Source organism: Talaromyces amestolkiae, assembly GCF_001896365.1.
Source record: "Talaromyces amestolkiae strain CIB chromosome Unknown scaffold11.1, whole genome shotgun sequence".
Lineage (NCBI taxonomy): Eukaryota > Fungi > Ascomycota > Eurotiomycetes > Eurotiales > Trichocomaceae > Talaromyces > Talaromyces amestolkiae.
This window is the reverse complement of record NW_024468047.1, coordinates 652,492-674,073: the sequence shown is the minus strand read 5'-3', so window position 1 is coordinate 674,073 and position 21,582 is coordinate 652,492. Positions and strand designations below refer to the sequence as shown.

At 46.7% G+C, this 21,582-nt stretch overlaps 6 protein-coding genes across 6 annotated transcripts; 2 read left to right on the top strand and 4 right to left on the bottom strand.

The window, feature by feature from the left end:
* Positions 1 to 1,287: 1,287 nt before the first annotated feature.
* BHQ10_006180 (uncharacterized protein) lies at positions 1,288 to 3,693 on the bottom strand (the record flags this gene model as incomplete). Its single annotated transcript, XM_040878738.1, has 6 exons — positions 1,288 to 1,511; positions 1,566 to 1,694; positions 2,196 to 2,303; positions 2,353 to 3,321; positions 3,379 to 3,536; positions 3,614 to 3,693. 6 exons carry the CDS (start codon positions 3,691 to 3,693, stop codon positions 1,288 to 1,290), a joined length of 1,668 nt encoding a protein of 555 aa, XP_040734684.1.
* Positions 3,694 to 4,724: 1,031 nt separating this feature from the next.
* BHQ10_006179 (uncharacterized protein) lies at positions 4,725 to 8,644 on the top strand (the record flags this gene model as incomplete). The annotated part of the gene is made up of 6 exons (XM_040878736.1): positions 4,725 to 5,333; positions 5,387 to 7,013; positions 7,463 to 7,609; positions 7,676 to 8,123; positions 8,183 to 8,335; positions 8,395 to 8,644. The coding sequence occupies 6 exons, from the start codon at positions 4,725 to 4,727 to the stop codon at positions 8,642 to 8,644; spliced, it is 3,234 nt and encodes a 1,077-aa protein (XP_040734683.1).
* A 1,096-nt stretch (positions 8,645 to 9,740) lies between these two features.
* Positions 9,741 to 11,423, top strand: BHQ10_006178 (uncharacterized protein; the record flags this gene model as incomplete). The annotated part of the gene is made up of 4 exons (XM_040878735.1): positions 9,741 to 10,304; positions 10,361 to 10,913; positions 10,968 to 11,290; positions 11,358 to 11,423. 4 exons carry the CDS (start codon positions 9,741 to 9,743, stop codon positions 11,421 to 11,423), a joined length of 1,506 nt encoding a protein of 501 aa, XP_040734682.1.
* Positions 11,424 to 11,853: 430 nt separating this feature from the next.
* On the bottom strand, positions 11,854 to 13,800 carry BHQ10_006177 (uncharacterized protein; the record flags this gene model as incomplete). The annotated part of the gene is made up of 8 exons (XM_040878734.1): positions 11,854 to 11,972; positions 12,039 to 12,263; positions 12,325 to 12,433; positions 12,491 to 12,556; positions 12,619 to 12,769; positions 12,833 to 13,398; positions 13,455 to 13,537; positions 13,599 to 13,800. The coding sequence occupies 8 exons, from the start codon at positions 13,798 to 13,800 to the stop codon at positions 11,854 to 11,856; spliced, it is 1,521 nt and encodes a 506-aa protein (XP_040734681.1).
* Positions 13,801 to 14,235: 435 nt separating this feature from the next.
* On the bottom strand, positions 14,236 to 18,848 carry BHQ10_006176 (uncharacterized protein; the record flags this gene model as incomplete). The annotated part of the gene is made up of 5 exons (XM_040878733.1): positions 14,236 to 15,216; positions 15,269 to 16,009; positions 16,062 to 16,616; positions 16,675 to 18,399; positions 18,462 to 18,848. 5 exons carry the CDS (start codon positions 18,846 to 18,848, stop codon positions 14,236 to 14,238), a joined length of 4,389 nt encoding a protein of 1,462 aa, XP_040734680.1.
* Positions 18,849 to 19,366: 518 nt separating this feature from the next.
* Positions 19,367 to 21,387, bottom strand: BHQ10_006175 (uncharacterized protein; the record flags this gene model as incomplete). The annotated part of the gene is made up of 6 exons (XM_040878732.1): positions 19,367 to 19,401; positions 19,456 to 20,396; positions 20,477 to 20,624; positions 20,673 to 20,717; positions 20,782 to 20,909; positions 20,972 to 21,387. 6 exons carry the CDS (start codon positions 21,385 to 21,387, stop codon positions 19,367 to 19,369), a joined length of 1,713 nt encoding a protein of 570 aa, XP_040734679.1.
* Between the last annotated feature and the right edge of the window lie 195 nt (positions 21,388 to 21,582).

The following is a 21,582-nucleotide window of genomic DNA, read 5'->3' as shown; positions in this document are numbered from 1 at the left end:
ACTGATTGTCAACTGACGACGGAGTAATATGTGGTGTCGGTCAGCACTGAAAGTTTATTTTGTTTTTTTTTTCCCTCGCGGTGAATTGCCATGTACGGATTGCTGTGCATGTATGAAATCGCTCGACGTCGCTTGAGTGTACTCTGGAGAGACTGCTCGTATGTACAGTGGGTAGAGAGACTAAGGGAAGTGGGCAGGCCAGCGGGTAGACCGTCCGGTCTTTAGTACTACATAGTAAACAGTCCGGTTCTTTCTTATTTTGCTTTTACATACTAGTAAGTTACCTACTGAGTACAGACAAGTATATCAACCTCTTCCCTCAAAAGTAGATATGTACGTACGTATATGCACAATCAAAGTAGCAAATTAATCAGACAAACTAAGCTTTTAATCGTTACACTGCCTTTCCACCCCCATACCTAAACACTATTCCGGTAGTTTACTAGTAGGACCATGTGCTCAACGTCGCACAAACACCTCTCGAACCAAACACTAACCGACTAACTAGCCCAAGAAACCATGCATACCAATCTGATCTCAACAACTCACTAGTATCTAGCCGTACTACTCGACTAGAACGTGCATCGAGACGTGCTCTACTACTTTTCAGGACTGTGTCGAAAGTATCTAGGTACAGGTGATACTTGAAATTTCCATGCATGTTCTTCGTGCGTTCTAGGATATATATATATATATATATGTATACATTCGAGTTTGTACATCGAAGTGTACCTACGTATAGAACTAGTCGAGTGGTACAGACTATATATAAGCCACCTAATTTCTAGATACATGATTAACGTCAACTACCGGACTCGCTTCATGTTATACCTAGGTAGTGCCTGCTAGTGTTCGTGACTGTGCATGTTTGGTATTCTCGAAAGCTGGAACACCAAAGCCACCTGCAGCACAGTCAACTAGCTGTTCACTTGCCCATGTCCACCTGCTAGGCCTAGCTAATATTAGCATTATAGCTTAAATTTCAACGTTGGAATGCTTGGACTACGTCTAGCACTTGAACTAACATCTAGTGAGCATCCACTACCCTCAACTGAAGTACACACTACGTTTCAGATCGCTTTAGAGCTAGAGTAGCTGATAAGTATTACTTGCATTGTGMAAATCTAAATTAACAAGCCGATCGGCAAAAACCGCATGTGCTATAACAGAAAGCAGTCAGTCTATCATAAACAAAATAACCCTGCAAAACGCCTTTTTCCGAATAACGTTCGGTCGAATAGTGTCGATAATCTTTTACGTTGGAAGGATAATACGGAAGCAACTCGTCTACCAGCGTCGGTTGTTTCCAAGAGGAGCCGAGTTGGAAGCAGTGTAACCACCACCGCCGCCGCCGCCGCCGCCACGGTGCCAGCCACCACGACCACGGCCACCTCCCCAACCTCGGCCACCACCGCCGCCACCGCTGTAGCGAACCATCTCCTGCAGACGAGGATCGATCTGCTGCTTGGCCTCGCTAAGGATGGTGACGAGATCACGAGCCTGCTTGGAGTCTGGAAGAAGTTAGCATGCTATAAAGGAAAGGGGTTGATAAGAAAGGAACTCACTGTCAGTGGTAAAGAACGTAATGGCCGTTCCCTTTGCACCGGCACGGCCAGTACGACCAATACGGTGAACATAGTCCTCCGAGTTGTTGGGGTAGTCATAGTTAATCACATGAGTGATATCACGAACATCTTAAGAATTACACAGGTTAGCAAACAACGCAGTCATTTCAAGCGGCATGACCTCTGGACCCTGGTCAGTCGCGCGAAGACTAAGACTTGATGCACTCCTCTCTTGGATCGTCACCAAGTTAATTCAGTAAGCCCATGGGCTGGCAATGTTCACGGTCCTGAGTGACCTTGGATATGATGCAGCTTCACCGAGATTCGATAAAACTTTCCGCAACTCTAAAAATATCCCGGAGATGAATAAAGAGCCTGGAAAGCAAATGAGCAAATCCGCTAAACTGCACTGTGAGTCCAAGGTCCTCCTGGCTGGAGCCAGTAAGGTCGAACCCGAAAAAGCCTGGACTGGTCATGTCGACCAACATGTCTGAAGAGAGAAAAGGCACCGTGCCATATGTCACACGACGTCACTACGGGTTAGAACTCGACAGAGTCGAGCATATCAAATCTGCCAACGGCAGAACAGAGGAAGACAGGAAGGGAAGGGGAGTTAGGTTGTAATCATACCAATACCACGGGAAGCCACGTCAGTAGCGACCATAATGGGACTTTTTCCGTTTTTGAATTCTTGCAAGACCCAGTCACGTTCGTTTTGCTGTTTGTCACCGTGGATAGCTGTTCAAGATTAGTAAAAGGTCATTTGTACATAACGAATAGAACTTACACAATGCTGGCCATCCATCCTGGCGCAAGAAGCGAGTGATTTCATCGGCAACACGCTTGGTGGCAGTGAAGATAAGACACTTGTTCTTGCGGTCGTCCATGATCTTCTCGAGATGCTTGATCATCTTGTCGCGCTTTTCAAAGTCTGAAACAACCTCGACGATCTGTGTGATACGGTGGTTGGCGGAGAGTTCCATGGAACCGATGTTGACTTGGATAAAATCGTTCAAAAAGTCGCTGGCGAGTTGACGGACTTCCTTGGGCCATGTGGCGGACCACATGCAAGTCTGTCGGTCAGGGCGAATCTGGCCAATAATTTTGCGAATTTGAGGCTCGAAACCCATATCAAGCATACGATCTGCCTCATCCAAAACAAGGTAGGTGACACGACGAAGGTTGGTCTTGCCAGCTTCAAGCATGTCAATCAAACGACCGGGAGTGGCAATGCAGACCTCTACTCCACGGCTGAGATCACGAATTTGAGGTCCCTTGGGAACACCACCGTAAACACAAGTGTTGCGAATGCGAGATGAGCGTCCGAATTTGCTGATTTCGGTCTGAATCTGAACGGCCAACTCACGAGTGGGGGCTAGGATGAGGACAATGGGACCGTCACCGGGCGAAAGAAGGGGCTGTGCGTTGATGTGAACGATAGCAGGAAGACAGTATGTCAAGGTCTTTCCAGATCCAGTTTCGGCGATACCAACAACATCGCGACCTGAAAGAGCCATGGGCCATCCTTGAGACTGGATAGCGGTGGGCTTTGCGAAGCCTTGTGCCTTGACCTCAGACAAGACGTAGTTAGGGAAACCAGCCTCATCGAAAGACTCAACTGGGCGAGGAACGTTCCTGCCGGTGACAGCCATCTGGTGTTCTTTGCGGAAAGCATCGATTTCCTTCTGGGAACGGTTTGTAACATCTTCGTGCTCTTTGTAGAAGGATTTCTCGAATTTGGGGAGAGTGGAAAGATCTGAGTAGAACGGGTTAGCATGATGCATTCGATTAATATCTGGTACTGTAAACTCACCCCAGTCTTGAGTTTTCAAGCCAGCGCCGAGTGCGGCCATACGATCACCACCACCGCTGCCGCCATAGCTACCTCCACCGTAGCCGCCGTTACTGTAGCCGTTGGAACCGCCATGGCCGCCGTTAGAGTAGCCACCGCTGCCGCCACCTCGTCCTCCTCTGCAATGGTGTTAGTGTTATTCAACAATGTCGAGAAACTAGTTCTCGAGTCTGAACGAGAAGACTTTAATACATACCGGTAACCACCACCACCTCCTCCATAAGATTCACGGGAGCCACCTCCGTAGCCACCGCTGCCGCCGCCACGATAAGACATGATTAGGCTGATGTGTCTGGTAAACCTGGGAAATGTGGATTTGGCGAAAGAAAACAGTCAGTCGTGAGATCTCGCGGGAGATACCAATACTGAGATTTTTTTTAATGAAAGAAGAGATGAAACGACAAAGACAAGGAAGGAATGAGGAAGAAAGAGTTAGCGTTGAGAGACAAAAATTTTGCAAGGAAGAGTTCAAATCTTTTAAGTAGGGGAAGGGGCGGGCGGCAAAAACTCAGCACTAGCGCCAGGCGGTAGTACGGTTCCGACAGAACAGGCTAGCGTGCTGGAATATAAACCAATCAGGCACAACGAAGATAAAAATTCAATTTTTGCAGAGATTGTTTGCTGTTTGGGCGTTTGATGGATTACGGCCGGATCTGAGAAATAGAGAATGAGCCAGGTATGGGAGCTAACTCCTACGAGAAGAAGCACCCTTTATTGAGTCAAGTCAAGCAGATCAGATTGATGTGAAGAGGTCAACTACATAGTACACATTGAAAGACTTGTGGCTGTACATTACATAAGCAGAACGGATAATTCACGGAGTTACTTGCCCTTTTGGAAATTTTCTGTACTCTGTACCTGAGCTACACGTTCGCTCCTACCTCGATCAGTCGGAGAACTTCTCTCGACCATTTCGCACTCAGGCTTGTTATTGCCTAGTGTATCTCTTCAACATTGTCTATCTTATTTTTGTTTATTCTTGTACCGAAATCGACTTCTTTTGTCTATGCGCGACTTGTTTTCTGGTTGTCCCTTTCTCAGGCCCATTTGCCGCTCCGATTTCTCGACGAATTTCTTGACCAGCGACCAACTTCTATTACCTGATCATCTGCCATTCCGCTGAAATTTACTTTGCGAACAGTTCGTCCTCCTCGAGCCACACGAGTCCGTTCGTACAACATTGTTGAGATTTCCGATTGTCTTCTAACATTCACATTGCTTGGAGCTGCATCGCTATAAAACAAATTTCATCGCTCGTGGAGTCCGGCTTCCTAGTACCTCAGTACCGACCGTCTATGCATGGTGCAATGCTCCGCTGTAGCAATGGGTTCTTACAGAACCTAGGTGCTGGTGCGCGTTTAGGCAGGCGATTTCAAACTGATACATTATCGAGACTCGGTGCCTCATCACATGCCGGGTTCAGCTTTGCTAGAAGCAACTCATCTTTCGCTTCGCAATCACGGCCTCCGCGTGCTCAGTATGAAGAAATTTTCGATTCCATTGACGGTGCACCATCCAGAGTTAAATTGGCCCGCAATGCACCCAGAACATCGGTTCGCAATGCGCGGCTAGGGGACACCCAGAACTTTAACCGCCATCTAAAAGAAAAACAAAGAAGAGACGTCTCTGGAAATAAAGAGGAAGTTGATATGCTTATGGAACTTGCCAAAGGAAAAGGCCTTCCTAACGGGGTCAACTCGTCTGTTGTTACTAGAGAACTGCAATGGTTACAGGATCCGAAAGAGTTCGGAATACGAATTGCTAGACTTTTACAGACAAACAAAGTTCCGTTAGCTGTTGCAATGATAAGACGAGCGGAGTCTATGAAGATGGATATTTCCACAGCTTGGAACAGGCTTTTGGGGCATTGCTTTGAAAGAGGCGCGCCGCTAGCGGCTTTCCGGTTCTATAATGATGTAAGGATCTTATTGACACTCTTCGCTGTGGATGTTATCTGACTTTTCCGTAGATGAAGAAAAGGGCGCGAGCCCCGACTGCCCATACATACACTATCATGCTGAGAGGTCTATGTCGAAAGTCTCTACAATCTGGCGTGAAGCCGGTCGACCTTGCGTACAAGATATATAGGCAATTGCTGGATAATGACTCGGAGGTCAGACCCAATCACTTTCATTATCATGCCATGCTCGAAGTCTGTGGGACATATCACGACATGGATATGTTATGGACTGTTGTTGGAGATCTTCCTGAGCTTGGTCCCCATCGGCCTACAGCACAAACATACACTCTTATACTGCAAGCTATTCTTGGCACTCTCGATCACAGCCTCAAAGATATACCCGAGGATCAAATGGCGCTGAGAAAAGAGAAACGCGATACGCTAATTCTCGATGCAAAGCGAATCTGGGCAGATGTCATAAACCAGTGGCGCAAGGGCGAGCTGGAGATTGATGGACCTCTGGTTGCAAAAATGGCTTGGGTTCTCATAGATCCCATGGATGAGACCAATTCGTACAATGCCCTTGCATTGTTCAAACAAACAATGGGTATTCCTATCCTTGTTCCTGACCCCAAAGCTGCGTCATCGCAAGCCTCCGAACAGGGGGAATGGGAGGCCAACTTGCGTCTCAAAAAGGGACGAGAAGGGCCTGAAGAGGAAATAACTTACACAGCCTGGAAACCCTTAAAACCCAAGGACGAAGAGATGGAGGAGCTAGAAGACGACTTGATTGTGAAGGAAGAAGGACAGGACACAGAAGATCTCGTGGAAGATCTTGGAGATGTCTTTGACCCTGTGGAGGAAGTCAACAAAGAAGGCGGGCCCTTGTTTGTGAAGCCAGATAACATGCATCTTCACATTATTTTAACAGTGTGCCGGATCTTGACCAAAGGCACGGCCCCAGGGAGGGGTTATTGGAACCTTTTCACTCTGGACCACAACGGTTATAACGTCAAACCCGATCCAGGCAATTTTTATGCGTACCTGCGGCTTCTTCGAATATCTCGATCCAGCCAGACTGCTCTTGACGTAGTTCGCCAGCAACTCATTCCTACGGGCGCACTGGATGGCAAGGCGCTACATATAGCCATGAGTTGCTGTCTCCGCGATCGAACCAACCCCAATGTGCTCCTCATTGCACAAAGTTTCCTGTCTCTCATGCAAGAACACCTTCCTTTGCCTGACCCTAGACCACTGATCAGTTTTATCGAGCTTGCAAACGTGCTGACCGAAAACCCGCAATGGCTTCTTGTACTCCGAGGACTAGAGGAAATTGATCCTAACGAGACAAATCTCACCATCATGGGCCGCAATATGAGATGGGCACTCCAAAAGAGCGTCATTGCGAGCCTTGAGCCACATGTCAACAGACTCTATGAATCCATGGAGAGAGCGCTACAGTCGCCAGTGAAATTCTACTCCTTGGGGCCTAATAAGGATCCAGACGCTGTGAATGGCCATCATGCGCTTCAATTCATGGTCAAGTTCCGTGAGCTACTGGACAAAGTGCTTGGAACTCAATATGCCAATGTGATGACCAAGTCAGATCGCGCCCGTATTCAACCGTTGGCGATTAAACTCAGGAAGTTCTCGAACCCGGAAATTATGGCGAAGATTGAAGAATCTATCGTTATACGTCCGATGAGTCATCATTATTCGCACGACTGAGTTGAGGAAGTTTGGAGATGTTTACTATTCGCGTTTTTTGTAACTTTCTTGCCTGTATTATACATTCCTCTCTTGTACTTACTGCATTTCCCACAATCTGCATGACATGGCGTTCTATTTTGGGATTGGTGGCATGGACTTTGACTACATATTTGCACAATACATATCATCTTCCAAATTGGATTAAGTACCTGTTGATAGACTGATAGCGGCTAAGTACGTAAGCGCGCGGGTCAGACGGGACGGGCCAGAAATGCCACTCTAGCTTCTCCTTGTCCTCGTTCAATCAGACAACAACCAATGCGTTGATTGCCCTACGAATTAAATCGCTTGTCTGATCTATCACATTAGTAGATACAGACACCTTGTCTTGTATCTTTTCGACAGACACTTGGCCTCCAATATTGAACCTATAAGCTTTCTCAACTTCAAAATCCAAGCTCGATAGCTGGTTGCCTGCGGGCCAAACACCACTGCGACAGAACAAGATGGCGTCACCCTCACATTATAGCATTGAAGATGATGACGACCTTCTGGACAACGACCTGATTGACGCGGATGATGGTTCGCTCACTCTTCTGCAGTGATAGTGCTGAATGAATGATACTGATACGTTACGCAATTCCATAGCTGCCATCGAAGCCGACGATCCCTTAAACACATCTGACACAACACCTCTACGAGGGAACATCAATTCAGACGCAAATGCAGGCTCTTCCTCATCACGGAGCGCCGGCGGACTCGGCGGACTATCCTCAAATTACCTCACATCCTCCATACCGGGCGAAGATCGTCGCGCGCCGCAAAATACCATTGACGAAACTGTATGGGAAACACTATCTCGCGATCTATTGGCAGTATGGGAGAAAATGAGACAGGTCCTTTGGCCCAAGTATTTGCTTGGCGGTCTTTTGGTGCGCAGTGGTGGTGGCATTGGAGGTGCTGCGGAGCGAGGAGAGGCATCGACTGGCGCTGCTGGATTTGGTCGGAATTTGCGCGGTTTGGTGGGAAGATGGCCTGATGCCGATGTTGTGCTTCAGAGTGGAATGAGTGAGGGCTTGCGGGATTGGGATTTATGGTATATCTTTACCTTTATTTACCTCGAACATAACGATGACTGACATTTGTGTTCTACAGGGGCCCTCTTATCTTCTGCTTACTTCTTAGCATGTTCCTTTCCATGCGAGCTCATGACGAACAAGCGTCCCTTGTCTTCTCGGGTGTTTTTTCTATCGTCTGGATTGGAGAGGCCATTGTCACTTTGCAAATCAAGCTGCTTGGAGGGAATATGTAAGTCTTTTCTGTGACAAACCTTAAGGTAAAGAGTTTAAGCTAATTCGTTTACACAGCTCATTCTTCCAATCCGTGTGCATCATCGGATACACCTTGTTCCCTCTAGTCATTGCTGCACTCTTGAGTGCATTGGGTCTACCGATGATTGTGCGAATTCCAGTTTATCTCGTCCTGATCGCTTGGTCTCTTGCCGCCGGAGTCAGTATCCTTGGTGGCTCGGGTGTGCTTCGCAATCGCGTGGGTATCGCTGTTTACCCATTGCTCGTCTTTTACGTTTCGATCGGCTGCCTCTGCTTTATTAGTTAGATAAGTGCCTCTTCTTTGCCGGATTATGTATCAATCTCTTGACGTGATTCATCTTCTTTGCCTACAGCTCTTTACTGAGCGACGACCTTTGAATGGACCTGTTATCTGTCCTGTTTATATGTTTGTATCCTATCCCTCTTATATCATGTATCATGTACAAGTAGTTTCAACGAGGATTGTTCTATACCAAGTCTAGTATCAGCTACATACACCTAGGTATGACCTGTATTGTTGTCATGTCGTTGCCGTGGGGCATGCAGCGGCATTAGTTAGCGTCCGTCACACATCAACAACCAGCGGAGCACAACTCATGGACAACAATCCACCAGCTTCACCTTCGTGATACAATTACCTACACCGATCATCCCTTCTCTGCCATCGACTCTCCTTAAGTCTTCGATCGAATCTGCCACTTCGCCAAAACTTAAAGAACTACCTTTCTTTGCCGACCGGTTTCCTCCTACGAAGAAAGCGATTGTCTGTCGGCGTCTGACCGAGTCACGAAGCAAAGACAATAACAATTCTTCGATTCGCCCGGTCGGCTTTCTTTTGCGCCCAGCGAGGGGTACCTTATTCAAGAATCACAATTGAAATTGGATACGCTCAACATAGGTCAATACAAACGGTGCTTATTCGTTTGAAGCGAGAAAAGGACGCCGAATCGGCGATTATCTTTCTTTTTTCTCTCTTATTTGTTGGTGCTATCTACAACTTCAGTTCTACCTAGGCTTCTTCACAGTCGGTTGCTCGGGATCGTACCACGATAAGCACAGGCGACATTATCGTTGAATTGCTCGGTTTTTGCTGTAGTCTTGAATCTCTTTTCTTCATTGCATCCCACACGGTATCTTTTTTGGTTACGTACTGAGTGGAATATACCCGAAAGAGGGGAACTGAAGAGCGTACTGGTAGGGAAAACCCCTCGCGTCAATCCATCAATCACCCAGTGCTAGTGATTCTAACATACGGTCAAAAATAGCTCGAGCGACGAATTAACGATACCGTGAGAATCGTTACTTTCTTCTTGACTTCTTTTTCGGTCGCTTTTACTCTGCCCCAACTGTAATTTACCCTTTACTCGCCTACCCTGGACACGATGTCTACCGCCTCGGAAGAGAAGAACATCCCCGCTGCACCTCACAGTGATGTCGATCTCATCAAGGAAGACGCGGTTACCGCCTCCGATAATGATGCCGCAGAACCCGAGCGCCCCGTGCGAAGAAAGCTCCAAGAAACGCGGATAACGTCAGAAGGAAACCCTTCGATTCCAGATGATGACGAAATTGACGATCGCGGCCGTCTAAAGAAGAGGTCCCACGATGACTTACAAGCTGAGGAAGGCACAGCAGAACAACAAACCGATAGTGGTCACCGCAGGAAGAGGTCGCGTGATGCGAACGATGATGATGACTCGACAAAAATCGATGTTGACCGAATAACTACCCCAGAGCCGACCACGAACAAGGACGACCCATCGGCGCATATACTCAGTCCGAAGAAGAAGAGAAGCCTTGATCAATTACAAGAAAACGGTTCCAGCGTACGAAGCGAAGCGAAGGCAAGCATCCAAGAGACCGAAAAAGAGCGTGAGACGAAGAGACATCGCGACGCTTCACAGGACAGGCAAATCGCTGCTGATGGTGGCGCAGCCCCGGCCAAGGTAATTATATGTCCTTTGCAATCAATTATACCATATTTACTGAACTATTATAATAGTCATCTTTACCAAAGAGCTTCCTAAACACTTCCGCCGTTTCGCCCTTTGCGTCACTAGGCTCCAAGTCATCTGAGAGTGACGACGCCAAATCACAAACCACATCTTCCTCCGCATTCGCTGCCTCCGGTCTAGCATCATTCGCAAGTTCAGAGCAGTCGCCTTTTGGGACCTTGGGAGGTTCAACGCCGACATCGTCAGTCTTTGGCAAATCGACTACTACGACAACATCAACAGAAAAGCCTGTGGGGACCGGTTTCAGCCTAACGTCGTCTTCTGCCGCTTCTCCATTTGCCAATACAGGCGCTTCTGGATTCGCATCTCTAGGCGGCTCTGGATTTGGACGCGGCTTTGGTAGTGGGGGATTTGGAGGCAGATCAACGAAACTAAGCAGCTTTGCATCTGCTACAGGATCAGGTTTGGGGGGTAAATCGACAGCAAAACCATTTGGCGCCGAGGGAGACGAGGAGGACGAGGATGAGGAAGAAGAGGGTAATGTGATCACGGCCGGTTTTGAGAAGGAGAAGGAAGACGAACGATTTTATGCACAGCAAAGTTTGTATACATGTTGCAATAAAACGCGAGTAGTTATGCTAATGAGTTGAATAGTCGAGACCGGTGAAGAAGAAGAAAAGACATACTTCTCCTGCAAAGCCAAATTATTCCACTTCACGAACAAAGAATGGAAAGAGCGAGGTGTGGGCACATTCAAGGTCAATGTCAAAGAGCCTCCAAGCGATGCCGATGACGAGACACCGACGAAGAAAAATGCGCGTATGATCATGCGCGCCGACGGCGTTTTGCGTGTGATGCTCAATTCGCCCATCTTCAAGGGTATGCCAGTGGGAGAAGTCTCAGGAGAAGAGCCCAAGGGGAAGCAGTTGAATTTGGCAAGTGTAGAAGATGGTAAAACAGTGCCATTGCTCCTTAGGGTAAGTTTTGCCTCCTCTCTATAATATCAGCTTTCGTATTGTCAGTCACTAACTTTTATTGAAAAAGGTCGGCAACGCAGATTCTGCAAAGGAATTATACCACGTGATAAAAGACCTCCAGGAGGATTTATGAACAAATGAACATGACGAAGAAAGGGCCTTTCCTGCATATATCGACCGACAGAAATAGAACAGCCATCAGAGTCATTCCTCTTATACAGATTCTTCCTCCTCCTTCATTTCGTTTTATTTATAATTTTACGATAAATAAGAGACGGCTTTTATTAATTCTGATTCTGGGATCGTCGTATCATGGTGTCAATGTCTGCATGGGCGAATATACCCAAAGCATTTGGTGGAAGCTATTCTTGGGAATCTTCCTTTGGGGTTGGTTTTGTTTCTTTTTAGTCATTCGGCAAATTACCATTTACTTCTTGTGTAACGATTACCTCTTCCATGATCCATCGTAATAGAAGATAAAGATTTACAATGTAAAGACCTAGGTATAAACACGCTGCACAGATCCTCCATTCATCAGTCTATCCCAACATATTTACATCTATTCACTCCCCCATCCCCATGTCCCAAAACCCAATCTCCAACTCAGTCGCTCTCTTGAAGATTCCTACCAACTCTTCCACTCTACTCGGCGAAACCTGATGCATATGTTCCTCCAGTAATGCTATCACACAAGTCAGCCTTAAAATGACCTTCCTTTCGTATACAGAGAGAGGGAGGGAGTACTCACCAGACCCAGTCTTAACAGCAGTCACATAATCCTCCGCCACATAATTCTCAATCCACTTCCAATATCTATTATTCTCTTCCCCCTGCACGGTATGATCGGCATCGTCGTAGAGACGACGCGCAATTGCGCCGTAGCCGATTAGGCATGGTGCCAGAGCCATTTGGAGAGCTAGCCAGTCTTCGGACTGGCCTATGTCGAGGATGTAGCGGCTATAGGCGACGCATGCTGTTCCCCCGAGAATCGTTAGTGAGTTCTCAAATTAAAGATGGGGAGGAGGAGTGAGGACCTTGTTTTTCGGGGGTGGCTTCCATTTCTTCGCGGGTTAAGCCGAAGCTGGCGCAGTAGTCGATGTGGAGGGCTGTTTCGGTGTTGATGTGTAGAACTATTCTCGCTGACTGAGCATAGGATCAGTTCTGACTTCAGGTTTTGTTAAAAGAAGCAAAGTGGCTTACGGCAGCTATGGATTTCATGGTGCGAGCTTTGTAGGAAGCGAGGGCATTGCTTCTTGCGAAATGGATCTGTATTGATGTGAGAGGATTTGATCTATGATCTAGACAGAATTGTAGTCATGAAGACATACCAAGTAGAGGTAATCCTGTACAAGATAATCCTTGAAGTTCTTCAAAGGAAGGCTCCCATCTCCCAATCCTTGCACAAAGGGATGATGCGTAAACCTGTGCCAAATGGGTCTCATATCCGGCCTGTTGAGGACATAGTCGACGAATTGACCACTCGAAAACCGTCAGAACCAATGCCATTATTAGGTCATGGTAAACAGAGGCAGGTAGACTCACGGTGCAAAAGGCATACTATATAGCGAATGAAAGTGATTGATCGGCCCACTCCCCTGACCCATATCAACACTGAGTTTGATCCCAGCTTCGACGTACTTTATCGCCGAACGGACTGACGTCTTCAGATCATTTCCCTTTGCGAGATTCGCAGCTATTGCCGACGCAAGCGAACATCCTGTGCCGTGTGTATTCTTCGATCTCAAATACTCTGTTTCTGTTAACATCACCACCTCCTCATTTACATCGTCACCAGCAGAATACAAAACATCAATCACAATCCTTGCCTCCTCAGTCGAATTCGCTCGCACCCGCTTAGATGTAAACGGTAAATGACCCCCCTTCAGCAAGACGGCTTTTGATCCGAGCCCCTGCACTCTTTTGGCAAGTTCGATCATTTCATCTACATTCTGTGGTTCATTGACTGGTGAATGGCCCGCATTTTCGAGCAGAAGTTTGGCTTCGGGGATGTTGGGGGTTAGAACTGTGGTTAGTGGCAGGAGGTTTGTGCGGACGTGTTGAATTGCGTCTTGCGGGAGAAGTTGAGAGCCAGATGTTGATATCATTACCTTTTCTGTGTTAGATTATATCTTTGATTTCTGGGAGATAGGAGAATGAAGTATACCGGATCGAGAACAACAGTCTTGACCACATGTTTCTTCAATTCCTCTGCAATTACATCTACCGTCTCTGCGGACGATAGCATTCCTAGTATAACAAGTCAGTCCATCAATCATCCAGAAAGACAGACAGATACAAAATTAAATACCAAGTTTAACGACATCAGCCCCGACATCCTCCAAAGCAGCATTGATCTGTTTCCCGACAAACGCCGCCGGAACAACATGGATATCCTGGACACCCAACGTATTCTGTGCCGTTAGGCCCGTTGTGGCTGTCAAAGAGTAGATGCCATGGGCTGTTAGGACTCTCTGATCTGCTTCGAGGCCGCTGTTTAATCCTTTCAGCATGTTTGCATTTCTTTTTCGTTGTTAAATGGATCATATAAGACATACGCTCCGCCTGAACTATCAGATCCCGCGATGACGAGAACCCGAGGAAGCATTTTCCTGGATATAATGACTGTTACCTAACAAGTCCTGATTGAGTTTCTCGGTGTTGTAGATGATTCAGGGTCAATACTTGATAAATGTTGTCTTACTTTTCTACACGAGTCAAAGCGATGTCGGAAGACGAATAATTCATTGCGGGTCCCGGTGTATGTGGACACTTGAGTTGGGGTATACCCGCTGGGACAATTCTACGTGCTTTAAAGACATCATATGAACCATATATACACTGCCATTCAATCAACTCGCATTATTATCATTTAGAGAAACTGGGGTCATCACAATAAGGATCCTCATCAACGCCAATAAACAAACCCGAATGCTTGATGATATGTCCTAAGCCAACATGAATTTAAACAGCGAATCCATCTCAACCCATTGCCGACCACATTTCTTCAAATATGCATCGACTACTCCCTTGACTGTAGCAAACCTTGCCCTATTGTACTCAGCCATAGCGTGAATATTATCTTTGGCATCACCGGCTTCTTTGGCAGCAACTGACTTGGCCTTGTCGACGTCCCAAAGACCGGCAAAATAAAGTAGTTGATTGTACATTTGCTTTTCAGTATATTCGTAGTTCATACGGCCCAGACAACCCTCTGCACGCCCTCGTGGACCCAGACAGCGGTGACCGTATACACTCATTTGTCGCGTGCGATTGCCGCAAGAAGAATCGTCGCATACAAGCCAGCCTTCATAGTATTTTGCTGTTTGGGCAAGAATCTGGCTTTCCACCTGTGCGACTATAGAGATTGTTGAGAAGACATTGGCGCAGGCTTCATTTGGGCATACCACACCATGTGGAGAGCACATATTGGGTGATGAGCTCAAACCTTCAAAGACAGAGGACTCGCCGCAGTGTCGGCATCGGAGACTTAGACGAGCAGCATGTTCAAAGCGTACAGCATCGGGTATTTGTGACTCCAAGGGGTATATTTCAGCATCTTGTTGGGCATTGGATCGAGAAGTATTAATCTGATACTTTCTAACGTCCAATCCTAGACATTCCGCAATGCGGACAGGGTCTGTGCCTGGAATTGGTGCGCAGAGACGCTCAATTGGCGGGAAGATCTGCTTGAGCAGGTAATATTCAATATCAGGCTTGAGCTCCGAGTCTGGCTTCATAACATCCTGAGGTGTGTACGACCTCTTCGGAGGCGGGAGGTTGGCAGTCTCAGAGTCACCATTCGTCACGACGTACGCAATGACATCGTTGGGTCGGATTGTCTTTCCTCGAGCAATTTCGCGCAAAGCAACTTGAGCAGGAGGCATGCTCTCTTTGTTCGGGTATTCCTCGGGTCGTTTCGAAAGTTTCTTCAAATTTCGTTAGTCCGCAGTCTTACTGATATAGGGTCAACAAACTTACTGTATATATAACGTATTTCTGAACCGGAATTTTGTACTCCTTCATCTGGGCGCTTATGTCCCGTAGGTAATCGTGCACCTTATTGAGCACTACTTCCGAGTCTTCACCTGAAAGAATCTCATCAAGAAGTCTCTTCGACACCTCCTTAGACAGAGCACAGTATTCACGGCGCTTCATATCAAGACCCTTGACTTCAAGCTTGTCGACATATTTACCATCAACTTCGGTCATGTTGATAGCAGCATACTTCTTCTTAGCATGAAGGAGCAGACGGCGGAAGACATTGTCAATGTCGATTTCGAGAAGCTTGTAGCGCTCATTGACGGATGTCTTGAACTCCTCGCCGACTTTGAGAGCATCACTGATGGTGTCCATATTGGTGTTAATCATAACGGAGTCGGTATCTCCATAAATGACTCTTAACTGTTTAGACTCTGCAAGGTCTTTAGTGCTGCGAAGAATCTCACGACCTTTGAATGTTGTAAGCATAGCCAATGGGCGGGCATAGAAGCGAGATTGTGTATAACCCAAACAACCGTACATTGAGTTGGCTGTTAGCTTCAAGGCCATTTGCTTGGTATCCCACAATGCTAGTTGTTCAGTTGTCGCCCTCTTGTCTTTCATCAGCTTCTTAACCTCTCGACGCCGTGTAACCAGGTTGGCAATGAGTCGGGGCAGGATGCCTTGATCTTGGTCAGAAGAGGGTACTTCTGGAACTTGCTCTTCATTCTCATTCTCAGCCTGTAAGAATGTTAGCTATAAAGTCAAACACATCTCTACAAACGGAACTTACAGTTGAGCTTCGGTCAACCGTTGTGAAGCAAATGTTGAACTCTTGAATAATACTGGGATACAGACTGTTGAAGTCCATGACGAGGACAAATCGGTCGTAAAGCCCTTTTTCTGGTTCAAAGACGAGACCACCCTTATACTTCTCCTTCTTTTTCTTATCGGTCGAGTCATCATCGTCATCCATCTTCTCTTCAAGGGCTTTGAGCTGTCTGTTCGAGTACTTGTCTGGACAGATGTATTTGTTGCGGTGGAATTCATGAAGCAAGATGTACTCGTTACGCTCAGCGCGAGTTCCAGTGAGGGTTCTGGCCCATGAGTTACCAGCCAAGTTGGTAAGGACCTTGGTCAGAGAAAGCATTTGTAAACGGATCACCAGTGCAGAGATAAAATAGGTGTCAGCCTCGCAATGCGTGACATATTTCATCAAGCCTTCTTTGGTCGTAGCCCAAGTCTTTAGCGCAGCTTCATTATCAAGCTCGCTACGAATGTGGTCGTCACTCAAGTAGAGCTGACACATCTCGGTTAATGTCCACGACTGACATTTGACCATGAGAGACTACATAACGCTCGCATTAGTACGAAGAAATCAGTAATCAGTGTATTGGTGTGCATACCTTGCCCATATCGTTAGCGAGATCACACATCATTCGACCAGCGATAAGATGCCTGTCAGCAAAGAACCCCCCTCCCCGGTTGAAGTTCTTTGGCCATTCAGTACGCTTCATTCGACCGACTCGGGACCAACCCGGGGTTTTCTTCTCTTTCAATCTGTTCAACAAAATCCCAAGATCAACTTCTTGAAGCTGATGACCCATAATTATATCAGGATCCATTCGCTCGAAAAGAGCGAGGAACTTGCTGAGAAGGAATTGTTCGTTCTTTTCCAACATGTAGACACCTCGTTGTTTCTTAACTTCAGCTTCGAGGCCAATAGGATAGGAAGTTCCCGAAGGACGCATGACTGTGAACGTTTTGCAAGGCATTTTCTCAGGAGGCGTGGTTTCAGGTAAGGAAACATTTTCGTAGATACGAGCACTCGCGACTAGAATCTCTTGTTTATTTTCCTTGACATTAAGCTGAGTCCTGAAAGACAAACTCATCAAAGTCAAGGGAGGCGTCTCTAGCTCTGAGTCCGGGATTGTGGAAATTGTATTAGGTTTCGAGACCTGACATTCAAACTTGCACCAAGATGCGTTGGTAGCTGCTGAAAAGTCTGCTTCACCGATCTTTAGCCAGCAAGGGCCCATGACATGCTTCCACAAGACGAATTGCTCGAAAAGTGCTGTATTGGTACCGAATACGTGCGAAAATGTCTCACCAGTGGTGTCCATAGGTAGTGCGGGTTTGTCGTATGGGTAAAGAAGCTTCAAGTAGTCACCTTCTTTAGGGATATTTGGAAGCTCAAATGCGTACTTGCGGCTGCATGGTTTGATCTTGTGCATGCCAACTTTGAGCTTTGTCATCATACCATCAACTTCCTCATAGACATCCTCCATGTCGACTTCTTCATCGGTAACTTGCCCCTTCTTCACACGAGTTTCACGGGGTAGGAAAAAGAGTTTGCGAAGGATGTTGTCGMCCTTGACAAAGGAGCTGACATASGAGCCAGTCTTCTTGTTTTTGACCTTGCCAAAGAGACACAAACTGCCGTTGATTTCGGTATAGTCGAGCCAAAAGAACTGAATAGTTCCGTCTTCTTCAATGACATCTTGTGCTCGCACTTTGCCGAAGCCAACATTTTCTGTTGCGGGACTGCTGAGAACGTTGAGCTTGCTTGTCACATTGTCCCATGTTGCCTCCACTTCAGCGGGTGCACGTGGTGGCGAGGAGCTTAATGGCGAAGGGTATGGGAGTTTCTTGATCTTTGGCGGTGGTTTGCTTCCGGTCATATTGACACTAGAAGATTTGCTATCGTGATGGCCTGTGGCTTGAGCCACGTCCATCATATCTTCGTCCTCGTCTTCTTCTTTGATAACGTCCTGGTCATTCTTGAAGGACTTTCTTTCAATGGCTTTTGATATGGGAGATGAGGGAAGAGCAGCGTCACTCATTGGGACATTTTCATCATCTTCACCGCCCAATGCCAACGTCCCGTCATCGTCATAGTTAGGAATATCAATTTCTTGCTTGGGCGGAAGAGGAGTGTCCTCGCCTTTGCCACGCATGCGACGATGTGAGGGTTTTGACTTCTCTGAAAGCGGAGGTGATAGAATACGGACTTTGCGGCGTGTCTCGGACTTGATAATGTTTTTGGTCGGCAATCGGGAGGGCAGGATATTGGTATCGACATCTCCTAGAAGGTCTGCCATGAAGGCTTCATCTTCGGCAGTCGCGACAGGCTATTTCATGGGTTGTCAGCACTAATAGCACCAGCTTGTAGACCAGTCGTCAGAATACATACCTTTGGCTTTGGTGCAGCTAAAGCATTGCCCGTGTTGAAGTACTTTGTGATACCATTGTCAATCTTTTCCTTTCGCTGCTTCTCTTCTTCTCGCTTCCGCTTCGCTGCCTTTCCTCTGGCGGGGAGATCATCATCTTCCTCGCTGTCGCTATATTCTACTCGGTCCTCGTTCCAGACTTCGCGTCCATCGTCCGCATATCCCTCGCCATTGTCGTCAACCACAAAATCGTCCTCGTCAAGTCGTTTTCGAACAACCTTTTTGTAGCCTTCTTCGTCGACTTCGTCGTATATAGATCCTTGGTCTTCGATTTCGTACGTGGAGAGACGCTTCTTGCCAGCGGCACGAAGGGCTTTGAGCTCGGCGAGCTTTGCTCGAGCTGCCGACATTATGAACGGAGTATGTTAGAAAGCTTCATATGCAGAGGTAGATAATCAGGTATTTCTGTGCAGTGTAATTGTCAATGTGCAATTGTAGGTATGTAGCATAAAGGCGTGTTGCGTCTTTCAAGGGTGGAAGGAGCTAAACTAATTAAACACGCTGCGGGAATGTGGACGCGCCGGACAACGCGACGTGACGGTGCACTAAGCCGCTTTGGTCGTAATTAGTATAATTAGTGGATCTCTGCTTATTTACCCTAATCCTGCCGCATCTCTCTTCGACTCTCTTCAACAAGATCATTATTGATGGTACCGCAATCTCCTTCAAGAAGAAGTTACACCTTGGCTAGCAAGATAGATGCTGGAATACAACAACTACAAGCATACCATTCCGTATCAATGATCCCATTGCCTTCTAGTATTACGAGATCCCTGGACTCTACCAGTCCTAAATAGATGATGCCTTCAAATCTGAATTCGTTATATTCATTGATCGTCACAGTCCAAAATAAGATCTTCAAGATTCGCTAATCGGATACAAAACTGTCCTCAGAATCCGATTCTGTTTGTATAATCAGTCATCTGTAGATAAAAGCCAAGGACAAACAGAGCTCACCTATTATAACCTCATAATCAAAAGCTCCTCCTACATTCTGCGCAAGGGCATCACTAATGACGTTTTGCGCATCAAGAGGGATGACACTGTCGGCCACTGCACTCGTGATAATCAAATGAAAACCTCTGTTGTTCGGACCGAGCTGAGAGACAAAGTCGAGAATTCCCTCCGCGGTAAATTCACTATAAGCATGAATTGCAAGGAAGCGAAGGCTTTTCAATGTAAGGAAAGACGGCCAGAGGTCATCATCGAAGCCTAATCCATTGACTGAGAACCGCTCCAATTTCGTCAGATAAGGCATCATGGTCATGACATGACCTGCTGTATAGTAATCAGAGACTTCTTTGAGATCCAGCTCGCGAAGTTCGGTCAATTTGCAGATTGCTCGTAGCAGGCTTGCCTCGTTTTGCACAACGGCATGACGCTTTCGTTGAAGGATCAGAGATTGCAGGGACTCCGCCTGGAGTGATAATGCGTGATGGAATTCCTCGTTATTTTCTGTGAAATAGCATCGCATTTGCAGTGTTTCAAGACGTATTCTGTCATCAACGAGTACTTTTGCAAGAAGACTCATGTCATCCATACCCATGAAATCTCGAAGCTGCAAATGGCGCAGGCTTTCACACTGACTGATCCATCCAGCAACATCCGTAAGAGTCTCTTTGAACGAATCATCGCGGGCGGTAGGTTGAGAATCCGTTAGTACCAGTCGCGTCAGAGCTTTAGGTGGACCAAGGGTTGGAAGTTGAGCAATAGCTTCGATGGACAAATTGGTCAATACCAATTTCGTAAGTGAGCCAAGATGGGCGTTCAAGGAGATAATGGTCCGCGGTCCAATAAATGACAAACTGATAACCTCAAATGTTTCCAAAGAATTAGGACGTAAGCTGTTCAGAACGCGCTCGGCTTCGGCATCTGCTTGAAAACCTTGACGATCCAGCCTGGGACATGATAAGTTTGGTCATCCAATAAAGAACACACGGAATATGAAGAACCTTGGAGTGTTTGTTTAGATACTTACCATCTGAAAACCGAAAGACTTTTGAAATCCGGGCAATGCTCTCGGATTTCTTCGTCAGCTTTTTCACTAAAGGAAGCCCCATTCCAGATATAAAGAGTCTGTAATCTGGGTAAATGTATAGCCCATTGTTTGAGGGCAATTCCGGGTACTGGTACTCATCAGTCGGGATATCATAGATGTATATGGGGCAACTTACTGTTGCCTCTTAGTTCCTTGATCATATGCGCCCTATCAGTTATCACTGTTCGATGTAAGTAATCATTAGATATCCGATAATATCCAACGGGTATTTTCTGGTAACTCACATGTACCAACTCTCTGAATGACCCAGGAGGTATTGGTGAAATCTCCCTTCGAGGACCGAAGTCTTTTATGACCCTTGCTCTCATAATTCTGATAGATGAGATCACCAATTCCGCTCGCAAAGAACTCACTGTGTCCACTCAGTCAGATATATGGTCATGGAGCACAAATTTCTATGAAAGAATGGCTTACTCTCGTATAGGGCCCTTAAATCCGGTGTGCGTCAAAAGTTCCCTAAAATCATCCAAGTCCAGATATCTGATATAATCACAATAGGGCAAGAATGTCTCCCCGTCTGATGTCGACAATATAATTGACCGCCACATGAGCACCCATTTACGGAATGTCGCAGCTGATTCTACGGCGTCTCGTGGTATCGTGCTCAATGATGGCACCTTGGAGAAATCAAGGGCGCGCGGTCTGAACGACTCATCTTCTGCACCTCCGCCAAATGCTGGAGATGAGTCGTATAGTTGATAAAGAATGGCTAGGGCTGGCTCGGCGAGCCATCTTGATACCAATGCACATTGAAACAGTGTGTTGTGGTCGACTTGTGCTTTGAGAAAGTCCAAGATGATGAGGAGCACATCGCCGCTTAGGACCACCATTGTTCCAAAAGGGTTGCTCTATTTTGACGATGGGAGGGTTTTCCAACGAGACTCGTACTCAGATATTTATCTATGAAAAAGGGAAAATAGCAAGAGTCGAATAGAAGATATCGATAAGGCAACAAGGCACGTCCTCTCATGACGTTTCGGGAAAGCGTGTGCAAGCGACGCGTTTGATTGGTGGATCGACCACCC